Source organism: Malania oleifera, chromosome 3 (assembly GCF_029873635.1).
Source record: "Malania oleifera isolate guangnan ecotype guangnan chromosome 3, ASM2987363v1, whole genome shotgun sequence".
NCBI lineage: Eukaryota > Viridiplantae > Streptophyta > Magnoliopsida > Santalales > Ximeniaceae > Malania > Malania oleifera.
In genome coordinates, this window is record NC_080419.1 from 42,343,162 (window position 1) to 42,363,096 (window position 19,935).

Here is a 19,935-nt window from a genome sequence, read left to right on the forward strand (position 1 = left end):
GAGGGAGAGGAATAGGAGCGCCTTTCAAGGGAAAGAAGGAGCTCAGGACTGTACAGAATTTAAGGTTATGTTTGGTTTGTGGAGCGGAAAACAGCGGTAATGGAGTAGAGAATGCAAAGGGATATAACCATAGAAAGTTGACATTATTCCAACCAATATGGAATGGACAAGGAATGCCTACTCTAAATCTCCCTATTGGAATGTCTATTCCCATGCTACTCCATGTTGGTTGAAGTAACACGAACTTTTGCATGGTCATTTTCTTTGTACAATAGCTATTCCATTCCATCCCTAGTCCATTTCGCAAACCAACACACTGTAAAAATTGCTTGTGTATTCTCTTTTATTTAGAGCTCTGCTCCCCTCTTGGTTAGAGGTTCTTCAATATGTAACTTCTCTTTTTCCCTTTTTCTTTCTTTTTGTTTTGGGTTGGCACCCCCCTTGGTGCGAACACTATATTTATCAAAAAGGGAAGAAAAAATTATAATGCTCCACTTTCACTATTAGGAGGCAAGATTTAGTTTTCTAGAACAAAAGGTACCATTTTTATAAGTTTTCAATAAGTCAAAACAGAAACAATACCATATTTTGGAATGTTTGTATCAACTCATGGTTCATTAGGGTGTTCAGGTTTGAATCACTAAGACAAATGCACACTCTTGGGGCAGAATGATTATGATTTTTTATGGAGAATTTTTGGGGCTTTGCAAAGTGTAAAAGACAGAGGAACTCTTGGAATTGCATAATGTATGCTCTTTTGTGGATTCTTTGCTTGGCAGGAATGCAAGAATTTTCAAAGATTGGAAGGCTTCTACAAATTTGCTTTGGGAGATTTTTTTTTTTTTGTTTGTGCATCCTTCTGGCCATGTTCTTTTAGGGTTTTGGGGGGTCAATCGCTGTGTGATAATTGAAAATTTGAAAGGCAGCATTGATGTAATTTTGTCTTTTTCCCTTTAAGTGACGATGTGTTATCCTCCTTTTCTCATAATTATTTTACTTTTTAATGAAATTGTTTTGTTATCTTAAAAAAATAGTTAGCTCAAATCCTAATAGTCTAAGCTTTCAGAATAATTGATGCTTTAATTTTAGTACCAGAGTACCACCTATAATTTAACAAGTGTACCAGCTCAGATTATGTTTATGATATCGCAGTTTGTTCAATTAGTGCTTGTGCCCATAAAAATTCAACTTGTTCACCTCTCCATGCGCACAATGCAGTCGCAAACTATGAGAAGTATTAGCTTACTTCTTGATAGAAATTTTTGGGCCCAACTCCAAATAGCCTAAACTTGTGAAATAACTGACGATTTAACATATAGGAAGTCCATGGCCTCATAGAATAATAAGACCATGGTATTAGAATATAGTTAAATATAAAAATTGTTTGATTATATTATAGTGGCCCCAATAAGATTGTTGAAACAATGCATTTTTTTTTAGATAACAAAAACTTCATTAATGCAAGAAAAGAAAAAAAAATTACAGGAAAAATAGGACACGCCATCCTCCTTTGCAGAAAAAAACAAAAGGAAAAAAGAAACAAAGTATTTACATCAGTGCTGCCTTTAAATCCCTTTGGATATCGGACAGTGAAATACCCTTAAAAATCCCAAAAGAATAAGCCCAAATGCAGCAAAAAATGAAGCTTTCTCCCAAATCAAATGTGTTGGAGTCTTCTGATCTCTGAATATCCTCACATTCCTTTCAAGCCAAAGAGTCCACAATATAGCCAAAAAAAAACACAACCAAAACCTTTCTTTTTTCCCTTCTTCCGAAGCCCCACAACTGTACTGATATGAAATCATAAGTAGTCTTCGGAGCCACCCAATCCTCACCACCGCAGGAAAACAAATTATTCCACAGCGCCCTTGCCAACTCACAATGTAGGAATAAATTACAATTAGTCTCACTTTCCTCGCCACACATCAAGCAGACATCAGAACTGAGAGCCTTATAAGGCCTCCTAATCTGCAGCAAGTCATTCGTATTAACCCTGTTGAGAGCCAAGGTCCACATGAAAGCTAGAATCTTAAAAGGGACAGCAGCCTTCTACACTATTTTATTCATATGAAAACAACGGGGAATAATACGTTTGGCCAAATGAATAAAAAATGACTTTGAAGAGAATGAACCCGAAGAGTCCCCAATCAAAATCCTATTATCCCCACTGATTTTGGGAATGAATGAATACAGAATTCTCAAGAGGAAAGTGAACTCTTCTCTTTCTCTCATTGAGATTCCTGAAAAAATGGAAGTCCCAAGACACAAGACCCCTCTCAGAATAATAGAATTCAGAAATAGGAGCATCATGAATAGATGAAAGTCTATACAAATGAGGCACAACATATTCCAACGAAGTCTCACCCACCCAAATATATTCCCAAAAGCAAACCATATCCCCAACACCAACAGAAAAACGAATGAGGAATGGAAAAACCAGAAATCAGAGAGACAAATTTCCAAAGGCATGCATGAGAACCAATTCCGCTCCCTTTAGTATCCCACCCATTCTCTTTTTAGATAATAAAATAAAGTACATTAGATTAAGATAGAGAAGTTACAACCCAAGGGGACAAGAGGTCCACCTGAAAAAATAAAAAACAGAAACAAAACAAAAAATAAAAATGAAAAATGAAAATTTAAAAATAAAAAATAACCGAGAAGCACTCCTATCCAAGAAAACCTCTTTTCAATCCATTTCTGTCATAATTCACCAAGCACTTTAGATTTGCAAGCTCCCTCTAACCCCTCTTCGCCTTCTACTTACCCCCATTAAAGCACGCTTCAATTCCAGCAGCATCAAACATTTTTAAATCCAATTTATCCATTATATATTGGGCTTCTTAGTCCTTTGTAGAAATCATCTCCACTGGTGTAGGTAAAATTCCACCATCGCACTGCTGTTTATTATCTAAACCATCATTCTCAAAAATAGGAATCCCCTCCAATCCTTCCATCAGGGCAGGATGTACATATGATAGATGCCTAAGAACATCACAGGAATCAGAAACATAACCATATTGTTCCCAAATCTCATCCAACAGAAACCACCACTGCAGTCAAACTTGCTGATGTCATCACTATCGTTTTCTGAACAATCTCCCCATTTCTTAGCCTCCTTTCCTCTGCTAACTCCAGAACTTGCTATGTCCTTCGTCTTAGCAGGTGTATCTTCCACAATGCTCAACTCTCCTTCAGAATCTCTCCTTATAGTCTTTGGCTTTATCTCACTGGAATGCTCTCTTTCTGCTTCATATAATTTCTTCATTTCCACACCCATCATTGCAGCCTCTCGTCAAGCATACACTTCGGACCCTTAGATTTTTCAGAATCAAATCCTGACACACCAGATTTCCTTCCCAATCCAGCTTCTTCTTTTTAATTATTCCTGTCGACACCAGCGTCCAATCCCTCTTGATTTCCTACTTCCATTGCCCACTCTTTGATGTTACTGGAACACCCTCCTGATGCCCACCAAGGATGTTATTTGAAGAGGAGCACAGCTTAGGATTATCATCCTGTGTCTTGTTCGAAAATAACTGCTGATCATCTTGCTTTGGCTCTGAAAATCTCTGACCTCCCATAGCCTCTCCAGATTTGAGCTGGAGGACATCCTTTTGGTTTGGGACCAGTAAGGTCTTAGGGGCGGGCTCTTTACCCCTCTGTATTTTATCTCTGCCCAAGCCCAGTGTTAAATCATAAGACTGCTCTTGGGCCTCCCTCATCAACAAGCCCAGCAAAGAGTGCTTTTTATTCTCTAACAGCCGGCACAAATCTATATTAATAGTCAGACCAGGCCCAGCCCACTCAATCTTCGTTAACCCATCACCCCTGCAGGAAACCCGAGCCGCCTCTGATCTCGACTGCTCAACCGGAAGCGATACCCATTCCAGTGCCGATTGCTTGTGCGAAGCTGACGAAGTGAACTTCTCATTCATTCTTCCCCTGCAGCTAGCGAGTCCCCCTCATGCACTCTCTTAGGAATCAAGCAACCTCCATCATTGCACTGCCTGAGACAATCTGACTCCATGAACGATTATCATTCCTCTTGTTATCTGTTTTATTAGATACAGACCAACAAGAACTCTCCAAAGCAACAAACGCATCCCCGAATCAAGACCATCCATCCCCCTTAAGCCCTTCACGAACAAAAATGGAATACCTTTTACCCCTCCATTCGTGCCCTATTTCCATGAACTTCCCTGCCTTAGCCGTATGAATCCCCATCCAGTAATCGACATAACCCACTCATACTCTTCAAAAACCCTTGCACAACATAACTTCATGAGACGAGAATCCCTGAGAAAACCATGAAGCCACAATTGAAGAGAGACATACCCACTGATTGCACTTATGGTTCTTCTCAAGGACAAACAGAGCTCCAACCTTCCCTATCTTATCCAATCTCAGAGCCAAGGACTTCCCTTTGATCTGTATTGAACAAACCCCCCCCCCCCCCCCCAATCAGTTTGTATTATCACCGTGATTTTTTCGAGCACCAGTGAGCTATGTGAAGAGAGAGTTTTTCGCAAGAGAGCAGCACCATCGTGGATTCTCTGATCGAAGCTTTCACTTTATGCCATAAGGAACCAGAATCCAAGGGGAATCTCCATAACCATTTTCCTAATAAAGAAATATTTATGGAAACCAAACTACCGATGCCCAGGCATCCCTCAGATTTTGGTCTCCTCCCAACTAACAAGGTGATCCCTCTTATCCTCCCCAATATCAGATGATAAAAAAATCTCTCATAAGCTTCTCTAAACTTCCAGCTACTTCCATAGGAATTTTAAAAAGAGAGATAATAGATAGGAATTTTAGACAAGCACTGAAGAGAGTAATCCTACCACCCAAGGAAAATGCAAACCTTCTTCCACCCTTCTAGTCTCATACCCTCTCAAGCATCGGATCCCAAGAAAGGTGGACAAAGGATTACCCCCAAGAGGAAAGCCAAGATACAAAATGGGCCAAGACAACAAATTGCACCTTGCAAGAGATCTAAAAGCCTCCAACTCCCCACTGCTCAAATTACGAACCAAACCAATTTTAACCAAATTAATTTTCAGCCCTGAAATCTTATCAAAAATTATAAGCAGTGTCAAATTTTCTCAGTACTATTCTCTAAAAAGAAAATAGTATCATCAGCAAATTGTAAGTGAGAAACCTCCACCTTATCCCTACCTACCTCCAAACCCCTAATCACACCATATTCCAGCCTACTCAAACCATCCACAACCAACATGAACAAGAATGGAGATAACGGATCTCCTTGTCTTAACCCCCTAGACATCTCAAACCACTCTCTAGGCTTACCATTAATAATCAAAACAAATTGGCAGAACTAAGGCAACCTTTTTGATCCGTTTATGCCATAAGAACCCAAAGCCCTTCTTAAACATCACCTTATCCAAGAATCCCCAATTAACCATATTGTCAGCTTTCTCAAAATCTAATTCAAAAATAATGACCTGATTACCTCTCCTATTAACATCCTCTACCACTGCATTAGCTACTAGAACTGCATCCAGAATTTGCCTCTTAACAAAAGGGGACTGAGCTAATGAAATAGTACCCCCCCCCCCCCACCCAACACCTCCCTAAGTCTCCTCGACGGGACTTCCGTTAAACTAATTGGTCTGAAATCTCTATCCTTCCTTGACCCCTCTTCCTTGGGAATGAATGCAATAAAAGAGGAATTAATGCTCTTACACACTATACCATTTTTATGAATTTCCCCAAAAAAAAAACTGATTACATCATCCTTCAAAACATTCCAACTATCCTGGAAAAAAGCAAGGTAAAACCATCCAGACCTAGAGCTTTATCCCCATCCATCTCCATCGCTGCCATCCTAATCTCTTCCATTTCAAACAGCCACTCAAGCCATTAGCAGACTCTTCCCAAATGGGTTCTCAATCAAGACTCCACCATCAACCATTCCCACAATCCTAGAGTAGAGAGACTTTAAAAAGTTACTAATCTATTCCTCCATCTACAGCTAAACCCTCATCATCATCCTTGAATCCGATTCTAATTCTTTAATCAACACTTCCTACTCCGATTAGCAAATATGTGGAACAATCTAGTATTACAATCCCCATCCTTAGCCCATGGGACCCTATATTTCTGACGCCAACTTCTTTCTTCTCTTATCAAAAGCAATTCCAACTCATTACACAGATGAACCCTCCTTCCTTCTCTTCCACCCCTAATAAACCACAGTCCTCTAATCTGTCAAGATGTTATCCTCTTCATCCCCAATATTTCCAAACACCTCTTCGTTCCACACTTTAAGCCTACTTTTAACGAAACTAAGCTTCTTCATCACCCTAAAACCAGCCCATCCCTAAACTTGGCACTCCTTCCACCATTCTCAAAGTCTTTCCCCAAAAAGATGAATAAGCAACCACATATCCTCAAATCTAAAGGGAATGGGTCCCATTGAACAACATTGGAATCCAAGAAAATAGGGCCATGATCAACGCAAAGTCTGACTAGCACCTTTTGTACAATGCTCAAAAACAATTCTTCAAAAACATTTTGTAAAGAGGAATCTATCAATGTGAAAGCAAGCTCTATCTCTTGAGTCCATTCAAATAAAACTACCATTATTTAAGGAAATATCTTTGAGGCCACAATCACGAATAAAATTATCAAATCTTTGCATCCCACTATTCACCCTACAGAACCCGCGACCTCTCCCTCATATTACAAACAACATTAAAATCACTCCCCACCACCCACTATGGGTTACAAGGACCAAAAAAGCTAGCCCACTCTTTAAAAAAAAACTATTACACTAAGAAATAGTATGGCCGCACACAAAAGTAAACCACCACTCCCCAACTCCCTTAATATCTAGCAAGACAGACAGGGAACACAACCAAGTAAACAATCCTTCAGCAAACAAACTCTGGTGTCCTAGGCCACTAATTTACCCCCAGAGGCCCCAGAAGAAGGAAAAACCAACCACACCCTACACCTTGAATCTTGAATACTCCTAAAAAGCTACGGTCTAATGTCCTCTAATTTGGTGTCCTAGATAAATAAGAAATCAGGAGCCAATTCTGTTGATCAAGTCTCCAACAACCCTCCTCTAACCCAACTCCCCTAAACCCCTAACATTCCAAGCAAGGATCTTCATTTAGCATCGACCGTAGTTGTTAGAATTGTAATGATTCTCAATTTGAATCATATGACTCTTGATTCGAAAAGTACGACTCATATCGATTATTGAATCGTATTTAACCTTGAATCGTGGAGAATTGAACAATTCACTTTGTAGAATCACATAATCAAATCAAATTGCATGATTTGTGCAATTCTGCTACTAGGTGAACCTGACAACTATTTAAACCATTTAAAAACCATTTTAACCTTTTTTTTTTTTGCACGATTTCCCTCTAAAACACATTTATGATAGTTCAAGTCTGGAAAAAGCCATGACTTTTCATAACTCCCTTTGGTTCTTCCTCTTCCCTCCCTCTCTTTGTTTCTAGATTTATGCGAGTGGTGTTGCCTACCAACTACCATTAAGAGGTTAGAGGACACATTGCAGAAGAAAAACCAAAGTGAAGAAGAAAACTAGAGCTCATGTATGGGGGAAACAAGAAAACAAATACAAATAAAAATAAAGGGATCTATTGTTCTTCATTGTCCCTATATAATTTTGATAAGAGTCGGTTCAGCGAAATAGAAAATTTAGGAAGAATTCGATTGTAATGAATTTTCTATCCCTTTTACCTTTTACTTTCGAAATGCAAACATGGGAATCACTAAAATATCTGTTTAATTGAAAGGATATTATTCATATAATACATTTAATACATTACTCAACTTGAATCCAATGGAATTTCTAAATGAAAAAATTTTTATTTAACCATTGAAATTGAATTTCAATAACACTTTGCGTAACAATCTATAAAACCAATAAAATGTGCTATTATAGATTTTATCATGTAAACAAAGAGCATCTTTATAGGTACTTTATAAATAGGGTTAATATGCGTTCAAAAGGATTTGGTTGGCGAATATAACTTAGGCTGTAGCAGTGTGGGCTGGTTTCCCTTCTCCACAACTAAAGTTTCATTCTTTATTTTTTTAATACTTTAATCAGTTTTGTAACTCCTTTTGATGTTTCTAATTTACTTTTTCTTCTTCTTTTAGTTGTTAGAAAAAGCCCATACATTAAAAATTGTATTCTTTATTAAACACCATAAAGTTTTTTTTTTTTTTTTGTTTTTTTTTTTTGTTCATTCTCTTAAAAGCCCATAAAGTTTGGTTTTTTATTAATTTTTTTCTTCATTCCTCCCTTTATTTTTATTTTTTTAAGAAAGCGCACACATGCTTTTTTTATCAACTACCAAGTAACATATCAATGATTCAATAATGATAATATAATATTAAATTAGATCAATTTCATAATAACATAGTTATACTATCATAGCATTATGATTATACATTTATACTATTATCAATTATGTTATTGGACTTTATCATCCTTTCTTTTTGACTTCTTTAGTTGTTTCTTACTTTCTTTAAGAAAGTAAAAATTCTTATTCTTCTGAGTTTTAAATATGGTATTCATTCTCTATTTGTGGGTTGAAATTTGAAATTATACTTATTAGAGTATTCAGTGTTGAATTGTGGGAATATAGGTTCTAGTTCAAGTGCTAAATCTAAGAAAAAGAGCTCCAACACAAAAAGTGAGGATCCTACATTGGAACATTATTCTCGACTTAATGATAATAGATTGCAAAATTTTTTAGCTAACGGCGATGCAAAGCCGGGAATGGGGTATATGTACATATGAAGCCATGGATAGAGCAAATGAACAAATTTCCCAAAAATTTAATCATCAAACGAACAAGTACGATTTTATTTGGAACATCATCGATACATGTACAATTTGCAACTCCATAGGCCACTTCATGCGGCGGGATATTTCCTTAATCCCCGATAAGTTGCACTGTCTAAACACTAAATAAATTTGGAAACGTGTAATGTAAGCCCATTAACCATTCATTTATCTTTATTACATCTTTCTATTTGTGGGTTCCAATATAGTGATGGCTTTAATGTGGACATGGAAGTAAAAGTAAGCATAACAATTGAGAAAATGTATTCAGATGTTGAAACAAGGATTAAAATTGATCAACAATTGGAGAAGTTCAAAAAAGCCAAAGGGATGTTTGGGTTCAGCATGGCCACTTTAGCATGAGACAAGAAACAACCTAGTATTATATCCATTCAATAGTTTCCTACTGGCCTTTATGATAACTTCTTCAATTTTTAGTTTTACTTTTTTAGTTCATAAGCATGGTTGCATAAAAGTGTTATGATGTTTATCCATTCTTTTTTATCATTTATATAGATTTATAGTGGAAGAGTTATGGGGAGGAGTGCAAGGAACTTCAAAGACTTACAATACAAGTCCTTAACCTTACATGTACTGCCACGATATGTGAGAGGAATTGGAGTACATTTGACCATGTCAACTCCACAAAAAGGGGGATTCTAAAACCGCCTCAGGCAATATACTAGAGGAAGGGAAGAGAGTTGTGTTGTCAGTGTATGGATTGTGGCTCCATGAATGTTAGGCAATACTCGAGCCATGCCAAAGAAGGGGAAACTTGAACATAGATGATCAAAGAAGGAAATAAATTGAATTTTAGAATTTCTGGGGAGGATATTCAAGGAAATTTCAACTAGAAAGGAAAGATTTTGAATCTCATAATTTTCAAGGAGGATATTCAGGGAATTCTCAGCAAAGAAGGAAAGATTTTGAATTACAGAACTTTTGGGGAGGATATTCATGAAATTCTCAGTAGAGAAGGAAATTTCAGAATTTTAGGGAGGATGCTCAGGGAACTCTCAGCAGAGAAGGAAAGATTCAGAATTTCAGAATTTTCAGGGAGTATATTCAGGAAAATCTCAGCAGAGAAGGAAAGATTCTGAATTTCAGAAGTTTCAGAGAGGATATTCAGGGAATTCTCAGCACATTCATGGTGAGAGATTTGAGGGGAGCAAGTACGGGAACTTTGGACATGGGGGCCAAGAAGTTCCGGGTGCCAAGGTTTAGACAAAAGGGGCCGCAAGGTGGAAATCAGAAGCCCATTCCAGCGATGGCTACTTAAAGTCCAGCTCTTAAAAATACTTAATAACACAAGCACAAATGAAGCCCAAACAAAAAATAATTTTTCAAACCAAATGGAGATAAGAGTTTCATGGCTTTTAGGCTTGGGGATTCTTAAATAACCAAGAGCCCTCTTCCTCAAGAAACAGATTTTTATGGGCTCGAAGAAATATGTTTTGGAAATCGAACGCACTTCAGAATAACACGATCTTACAACGCAGCACTCAACGGTGAATAATACAGAAACAACACAATCACGCAGATTATATGAAAGCAATAACAAAGACACAAAGGATTACGTGGTTCGGCAATGCCTACATCCACGGGAGCAATCGGCAATGATTTCTTACTATCTTGGGTCAAAGACACGAACAACATTACAAATGCATCATATACAACATATATATAAAGGTTTCCCGGAGGCTTTCCCTCCAAACCCCTACCAACCTAACGTCCCAATTCAAATTTGAAAATCTGCGCTGGGTTCCCGAGCCAAACTGTTGACAGTTTGCAGACATACCGTCGATGGTTTAATACCGAGAGTAAAACCCTTCTGAGTTCTAGACCAAACCATCAATGGATACAAGCAAACCATCGACGGTTTCCTCAGCAAACTCCAGCATACTGTTTTTACCATGTTTTCTCTTTGTGCATGCCTTCCACTCACAATATGAGCCACATATCACACAACAATCTCCACCTTGACGAATATACATCCCTTAGGAGAAAACTGAAAACATAAAAGACATGTTGCTCCACCTTGGGACAATAGGTTGGGACCGTCTCCCTTTTACCAATTGGAGACAAAAACCAAGTCCAAGCAATGCTTGAACTTGTCCGTGGCAGCTTCGGCTTTTAACAAAAACCCCGACTCAGCTGCAGATGTTACAACCAGAGACTGCACTCTAGACTTCTAACAAGGCCTTCCCACAACAGCAAACATAAACCCTGTTGTAAACCTTCTGTCATCAAAGCCCTCTGCATAGTCTGCATACACAAATCTCACAATGACAGATCACTCTGTTGGCTGCCGAAACACCCCATTGCACCAGCATAGGGGACCTTTGACATATCCCAAACATCACCGTCCGTCCTTGGGTACCGAGTGGTAAACAATTTACATTGATTCTCCACAAAACCACCCTGATGACAAACAAAATCTCCTTGCCGTTCTGTCCACAAAGCCACCCTAAGATAACCCCAATCACCCTGCAGCTCTCTCCTTGCGAATCTCCAAACCAAGACTCTTCTTGGCCGTACCCAAAACCTTCACGTCAAAACCTTTTCTCAATAGAGTTCCCAACTGATTAGCCTCAGTCAAAGTCTTCCCAGCAAAATAACATGTCATCCACAAACAACAAAAACATCACCCCCTTACATCCTATCACCCTTTTCCCTTCTGGAAGTTTCACCAAGTCCCACATCTGGTTCATATGCAATAACTCCATCTCCTCCACCATAACACTTATCCATCTATTTTTCCCTTTACTATGCACCGCTTCTTGAAAAATAGTAGGAACCTTACTGATAGTAATGAATGCATAAAACACCAGAACATCAACTTTATACCTAAGTGGTAGCCGAATAGTGCATCTGGACCCATTGTTTTCTTTGCTGGTCTCCTGAGTTATAACTCCCTGCATTATGAACAATGTCATCTCTGCCCTAAATTTGTAACTCCACCAGCATCACATGTTCATTGCTGCTGCAACATGTTTCTCTTCCTTTACCTAAGTACACTGCACCATGGTTTTCTCACCAAAAATCATGTCTCCACTGATCACCACCTTGTTTGCCATTGATCACCTAACTTGAACTCACCTTTCTTATACTCCAGAAAGATGTACCATCCAGACATTACACCAAGCCTAAAATCTCACCTCACTAGAAACGTGCACGGCTAGACATCCAAACACTCTCACACCAGAGTGATCTACCGCATAACCTGTCCACACCTCTCCTACAACTCTCCTATCTAGTGATACCCTTCGCGATCTGTTAAACGAGAAACACGCCATACTTACTGACTTCACCAAGAAGTTCCTTGCAAGCCCAGCATACGACTTGCCACGCTCACAAAACTCCTGGAACAAAACCAGCGTACTCAATACCAATGTCTAACCTGAGCATATCCCGGTCTGGTTTTCCATCTCAACCACAAGTTAAACCTGGAAAACATTTCTGACTTGTGCTGCATGAAATACACCAAAACCGTTTGTGATAAACCCATGAAATGCATATGTACATCCTGTGATGCTATTCTCACCAGTCCCCAAACATTTGAATACATGTAGTCATCCATATGCCCAAACCGCATATGCCACAAAACATCTGACTCGGATTCTACAGCTACAGCTCCACCCACAACTATGGTACCCTGCAGTGCAAAGATAATTTCCGCTAACTTTGTCCTTTCATCACCATCAAGTCGCCTTCAAACACTTTCATAAATCCACTTTCAAACTTGTAACTATACTCATTACAATCTAAAGTGCCCAATGAAATCACATTCTTTCGTAGATCCGGTACATGCCTTACATCACATAAAGTTCTCACAACACCATCATACATCTTAATTATGACATTTTCTATTCCAACTATTTTGCACACAGCATCATTTCCCATTAGAACGTAACCAGAATCAACTGACTTGTAGGTGTTGAACCAATTTCTATTTGGTGTCATGAGATAAGAGATCCGGAATCTAGGATCCAAGAATTCGTGAGGCGTTCTGAACCCGATGAAACATATAGCATATCACCATCACTGCTCCCCAAGTCTCCTTCCACTATATTTGCAGATTTTGACGAACCCTCTTGATTTTCAGCATTCCCCTTCCTCCACTCTGGACATTCCGATTTCTCAGACTACAACCGAGATCCGCTCCGGGACTTGCTTCTCCCATGCTCCTGGTTACTTTTCACCACAAGCCCTTCACCATGTGAAATTTCATCGCTAGCCATCTTTGTTTGACGAAAATCCATCAATGTGCTTGTTACCTCTTCCAAATTCAGGCTTTCTTTGCCCCATATAAGAGTCGTAACCAAGTTTTCATACGTATGAGTCGCAGGTAGGGAATTCAATAGCATCAACGCCTTGTCATCTTCCTCGAATTTCACATCAACCCACATTAAATCACTTATGATTTGATTGAATGCGTTGATGTGTTGATTCAAATCCGAACCTTCCACCATCTTAAGCCAATATAACTTTTTCTTAAGAAATAATTTATTCATAAGAGACTTAGACATATACCGGCTTTCAAGTTTCTATCAAAAAGCTGCAGGAGAATCCTCTTCCTTGATGTGATATAGCACGTCATCAACCAAACATAATCTGATAGTTGCCACTGCCTTTGCTTCCAATTCCTTCCAATTTGTATCATCCATGCCTTCTGGTTGAACTCCGTATAAGGCTTCCACCATACCTTGCTGCACTAACAGATCCTTCACCCTTCTCTGCCATAAACCGAAGTTTCCGGTTCCATCGAACTTGACAACATCGAACTTTGCAGAAGAAGCTCCAAAAGCCATTACAACAACGCTCTGATATCAATTTGTTGTGGAAATCGAATGCATAGCGGAATAACACGATCTTACAATGCAACACTCAACGGTGAATAATATAGAAACAACACAATCACGCAGATTATATGAAAGCAATAACAAACACAAAGGATTACGTGGTTCAGCAATGCCTACATCCACGGGAGCAATAGGCAAAGTTTTCTTACTATCTTGTGTCAAAGACACGACAACATTACAAATACATCATATATATAAAGGTTTCCCGAAGGCTTTCCCTCCGAACCCCAACCAACCTAACGTCCCAATTCAAATTTGAAAATCTGCGCTAGGTTTCCAAGTCAAACAGTCGACGGTTTGCAAACATACCATCAACGGTTTAATACCGAGAGCAAAACCCCTCAGAACTCTGGATCAAACCATCGACGGATATAGGGAAAACCATCGACGGTTTCCTCAGCAAACTCTAGCATACTGGTTTCACCATGTTTTCTCTTTGTGCATGCCTTCCACTCACAATATGAGCCACATATCACAACAAAATACAACCAAGAAGCCTTCCAACATGCATATAAAGGAGATGGACAATGCTTACAGAGAAGAAGGAAAGCAGAAGACAACGCTTAAAGAAGCTTCAAGGGGAGTGAATGAGGGCCACTACAAAGGGATTAAAGCACAAATTTTGAGAAGGCAGGAGGATGTCTATGATTGGGTGTAGAGGAAGATGGTGGAAGAAGTGAATGCAAAGAAGAAAGATAAGGAGGTATGGCTTCCAGATAGACACATGGAGAGTCCAATGGTGTCTAAAGAAGAAGAGATTTCTTTTTCTTCGTATGATTTTGAAGAGGAGTTACTTATTGAGAATCTTAGAAGAGTGGTGTGGGTGGGGTGGGGTGGGGGGGGGGGGGGGAGAGAATAGCAAGGAAATAGAGGCAGGGAGGCACGAAGATAGTGAGGGAGTTGGGGGTGATATTACAGGGCCTCTACAATATGAAAATTCTTGGATGAATTTTGCTCAGGGAGCTCAAAGCTTAGTCATGGCTTCGATTCTAAAGGTTAACAGCTTATCCATGGCTAAGATGAGTTTTATTCTAGCCACTTAGCATTGACCAATAACCCTGAAAAGGCTATTTCGAAAGAAAAATAGGAATACAACACACCAGAAAGTAACCATTTTTTATCTATTCATACTAATTCTGATAATTATCTTTATGTCATAACCCTTAAGCTAGTGTGTTCAAGTGGGAAGGAATTCAATACTTGTTTGGAGGGGATTGATGAGAGATTCAAGAGAATAAAAAACAAAAAATTGGTTAGGGAATTGGGTAGATTAGTGTCATCTAATAACTATGAAAAAGGGGGAAGGGTCTCACGGGTCTTAGCTGGTGCCATAATTATCAAATTGAGATTCGAATCATAAATCGAAATTCCAATTTCATGAATCAAACATCGAATTGTAAGATTCGGCATAAATTTTGAAAAATTGATTCTAAATAACATGCACGTGTATAACAAAATAAAATAGCAAGAGAAATTGAAATTTCAGCAAATATGGGTCAATAATGTTGCTAATTGGAATGGCATCTGCCTTTGAGGCAAGTTTTGTAGATCTGAATCGTACCATGATTTAACTCAAAAATATATTCATATAAAGGAAAAACTAGCCATATACAAAAAATATATCATGATTTATCCATCCCACCTCTATCAAGTATCAAGTTATGGTATTTTGCCACAAATATATAAGTCTAATACACAAGTTATGAGATGTCATCTTCAAAAACATAAAAGATATCTATAAGCTCCAATCTCATATTCATAAAACAAAATAAACTAAACTCTAAACCATTTGTAGACTACTAATGTAAAATCTCTATCATCATTCATCATCCCATTCCCCTAATGCAAGGTCATCTTCATCATGTTCATCATCATCCTTTTCATCGTATACACGATCAGCTTTTCTTGTTCCTCTTCTTCTTCATCTCCTTCCTCTTCATTAATCAGACCAATGTCATCTTCTTCAACAATTTTGCCTTTTCTTCTATGATCAAATCTCAAGTTTCTTAGTCCTCTATAATCATATGACATTACAAAATTATTAAAACATGAAAAAATTATTTTTAAAGTTCCATCCTTCATTCATAAACTAATTGCTTAGAGAGTAGCAAATATAAATTCCTTATCATACAACTCATACCTATTTTTCTTTTCTTGTCATGTCCAACTCCTCCATTGTCTTCAAAGCACTCATTTATATTCATCCATGAAATGTCTTCCAGTAGACAAGGGCCTTCCTTTTTGGTGATCCATTCATCGTCCTACAAACAAATTGGATCATACATCTCACTGCTTTGTTGCCTCCTTGCTTGCCTTAGCTCTAGTTGAATGTTGTACTTAAATAGTTAACAAAGACGAGCATTCAATCTTTATTGTTCCAATCGAGTCTTTTTTTTTAGAGTGGACATGGTCAAATGTGCCCCAATTCCTCTCACATCCCATGGCACTACATGTAAGGCCAATGACTTGTGTTGCAAGTCTTTGGAGTGCCTTTGCACTCCTCTCCATAACTCTCCCACCATAAAGCTATATATATATAGATGATAAAAAAAGTGAATAAACATCATATCATGTTTATACAGCTATGCTTACGAACTGAAAAGGAAAAACTAAGAACTAAAAAAGTTATCATAAAGGCAAGTAGGCATCTATTGATTTGACATAATACTAGGTTGTTTCTTGTCTCTTATTAGAGCAGTCATGCTTAAACCAAACACGTCTTTGGCTTGTTTTAACTCCAATTGTTGATCAATCTTGATCCTTGTTTCAACATTTGGATACATTTTCTCAATTGTTCTGTATAGACCAATTTTGACTTCCATGTTTGTATTAATGCAATCACTATATTGGAACCTACAAATAGAAATAAATAAATAAATAAATGAATAGTTAATGGGCTCACATGGCATGTCGTCAAATTTATTTAGTTTTTGGACAATGCAAGTTATCAAGGATTAAGAAAATATCCCACCGCATGAAGTGGCCTATGGAGTTGCAAATCCCACCTCATATCAACAATGTTCCAAATACGATCATCGTTGGCCTTTTGATGATTAAAGTTTTGGGCAATATGTTAATTTTTTCTATTGTGGATTCATTTATATACCCCATTGTCAGCTTCCCATCACCATCAACAAGCTTTAAAACTTTTATTACTTTCCAAAACTTATCATCACACAATAATACAGCCTCCACTTTCTTAGCTTCAAACCTTGAAGCATAGTGACCCTTAGTCCACTCCTCCGCTGCAAACATGGCTTAAAGAGGAAGATTATTTTCATCAAAACTCTTCAAAGTGAGAAAAGAAGAAGCAAACCTAGTAACCCTGGCTCTCTTCAATTTTTTTCTTTCCAGAAAACTCCCAAGCATATTAAGTTCCCATATGTGTCAGTAAATGAATAGGCTCACCTTCTTAGCCTTTTGCATTGTATTATGAAAGATTGTAAAATCGCCAAGGTCATGCACTATTAAGTCAATGCAATAGGCTGCACATAGAGACCAAAATATGTGTTTCCTCTTCTCTATTAACAACTTACCGGTACCTACATAAGCCAAAGCACTATCAGTCACCACTTAAATCACATTTTCCCCTCCAATCTCTTCCACTAATGAGTAGAGTAACTCATACAAGTTATAGGCATCCTTCACCACACTTGATGTATCTATTGACTTGAGAAAAATCATGCAACTACCACTAGGTCTATTAACAAGAAAATTTGTGAGATGCCCTTGTTTTGTGTTAGTCCATCCATTTGACATCAAAGTACATCCGGTTTTGTCCATTATTGCATTGACACTATCAAATTCTTCCTTCAAAAAGGTCACTCTAGCCTCATGGTAGCTTCGAAACTTTAATTCGTTTATGTGCTCCCCAGTCATCTTCATTATCGATGCAAATAATGGACTCTTCACCAAATTGAATGACAAAGCATGTCCGTATAAAAACCAGCAAATGCTTTAAATACTGGCTCCTTATCTTTCACCAATGCATTCAAACTTTGTTGTTTAAACCATTTCCCCCTAAGTCCCTTGCCCATAGTTACAAAAGCATCCATGTTTCCTGTTCTTTGCCCTCCTATGATTTGAACTTCTTTCTCTTCTCCAATCCCTCCTTGCAAAATTCTTTTTCATTGTTGACATTTTTTTAGTTCTATTCCTTCCAAAATATTCATAAATTTTTCCTTCACCTCTTCCAAACATTTCTTGCAAGAAGCTACATTATCATGATCCCTTGCAAGATGATGCATTATTCTTATCATGCCACCCCATCTTTCAAGCCAACAATAATTGCACTTCAAGTGCATTCTAATATCATTAATTCGAGAGTACTATTCGCATTGGAACAATTTTTCTTAGTCTAGGCGCTTGGACTAGAAGAGCATAATTTCAATTTTCAACCTACAAATAAAAAATGAAAGACATTCAAAACTTAGAAGAATAAGAATTTTTACTTTCTTAAAGAAAGAAAGACTAAGAAAGTAAGAAACAACTAAACAAGAAGTCAAAAAGAAAAGATGATAAAGTCCAATAACATAATTGATAATAGCATAATTATAATACTATAACAGTACAACTATATTATTATAAAGTCCATCTGATGTAATATTATTATTATTGCATCATTGATAAGGTACTTTGATAGTTGATTTAAAAAAAAAAAAAACGTGTGTGCTTTTTTTTAAAAAAAATAAGAGGAATCAAGAGAAAGAATTAATAAAAAACTGAACTTTATGATTTTTTAATAGAATGAATCAACAAAAAACAATAAAAAAAATTAAAATTTATGGTGTTTGATAAAGAATATAATTTTTAATTATGGCCTTTCTCTAATTAAAAGAAGAAGAAAAGGTAAATTAGAAACATTAAAAAGGAGTTTAAAAAATAGATTAAAAACGTATAAAAAAATAATAATAAATGAAACTTTACCTGTGGAGAAGAGAAACCAGCCCACACAGTTACAGCCTAGTACGTGAACTCTAGTTTTCTTCTTCACTTTGGTTTTTCTTCCACAATGTGTCTTCTAACCTCTCAATGGCAGTTGGCAGGCAGCACCCTCACAGAAGAAGCCAGAAACAGAGAGAGGGAGGGAAAGAGGAAGAACCACAGGGAAAAACAAAGAGTCATGGCTCTTTTCCAGAACAAAACTGCCGTAAATGTGTTCAAGAGTGAAATCATGCGGAAAAAAAAAAGGGTTAAAATGGTATTTAAAAGGTCTAAACAACTGCTGGAGCCGCCTATAACAGAATGGCACGATCAATTTGATTCTACGATTCAGCAGGGTGAAACGTTCGATTCTCCATGATTCAGGGTTAATACGATTCAGATTCACCATTCGAATCAAAAAGGGCTTTAATCAATATGAATCATATGGTTTGAATCGAGAATCATACAATTCTAACAAATATGGACTTCCTCCATCTCTGATGGAAGTTTTGGAGGGTTTTGCTATCCTTGAGGATGATGGAATGGGAAAAGAGCAGCAGTGTAAGGGCAGGTTTTGCCTACTCCTGTGGAGGAGATAAATGGGAAGGGCTTAGAAGATCAACAATTGCAGATAAGATGGTCCAGGGGCAGTCTGATCCTGGAGGCAACGAAGTTCGCTTGGATTGTGGTAAAAGACAGATGAAGGGTCAGCAGGAATTAGCAAATCTGAATTATGATGTTAAGGGTTCAAAGAAAGGTTTTCTTATCTAAATTTCTAATTAGTTTCTTTTGTTTTTCTTTTGTTGTTTTTGTTTTTCCTAGATGATTTCTTGTTCTCTTTTAAGTCGTAATGCCTTCTCCTCTCTTAACACAAATTTTTTTATCATTAAAAACAAAGGGAATGAAAAAATGACCCACCCACACACCCATGCAGACAATAAATCTTAGGAAAAGTGAGATACATGCAGTCATCTAATGTGCAGAAATAATGGAGTCGGCATGTGAAGTACCAAATCATATGCTTGAACAGCCAAGGCAACCTTTTCATCTGCGATCCTCATGCAATGGTTTTGCTCATCAAGCACCTCATCTGAAAATCTTACAAGTGAAGTATCTGGTGTAATATTACCAGACCTAACACCCCTTCTAATATCCTCTATTTCTTGTTCACAATGTTGTTCATTTTGCTGTTGGATATCTGTACAAATACAGAATAAACAATAATAAACTTGAAATATTTGCCCAAAGAAGAGGACTGCAAGCTATGTATGCTTTAAGCTATAAACTAGTACA

The 19,935-nt window shown here is 37.7% G+C and overlaps 1 protein-coding gene across 1 annotated transcript in view; it reads right to left on the reverse strand.

Annotated features, from left to right (window-relative positions):
* LOC131152251 (PHD finger protein ING1) overlaps nt 1-19,935 on the reverse strand; it is an 80,860-nt gene that overhangs the window by 48,894 nt on the left and 12,031 nt on the right. Inside the window, exon 3 of the mRNA XM_058104010.1 lies at nt 19,653-19,840. Within this exon, the coding sequence (XP_057959993.1) occupies nt 19,653-19,840 (188 nt within the window). The remainder of the gene's footprint in view (nt 1-19,652; nt 19,841-19,935) is intronic.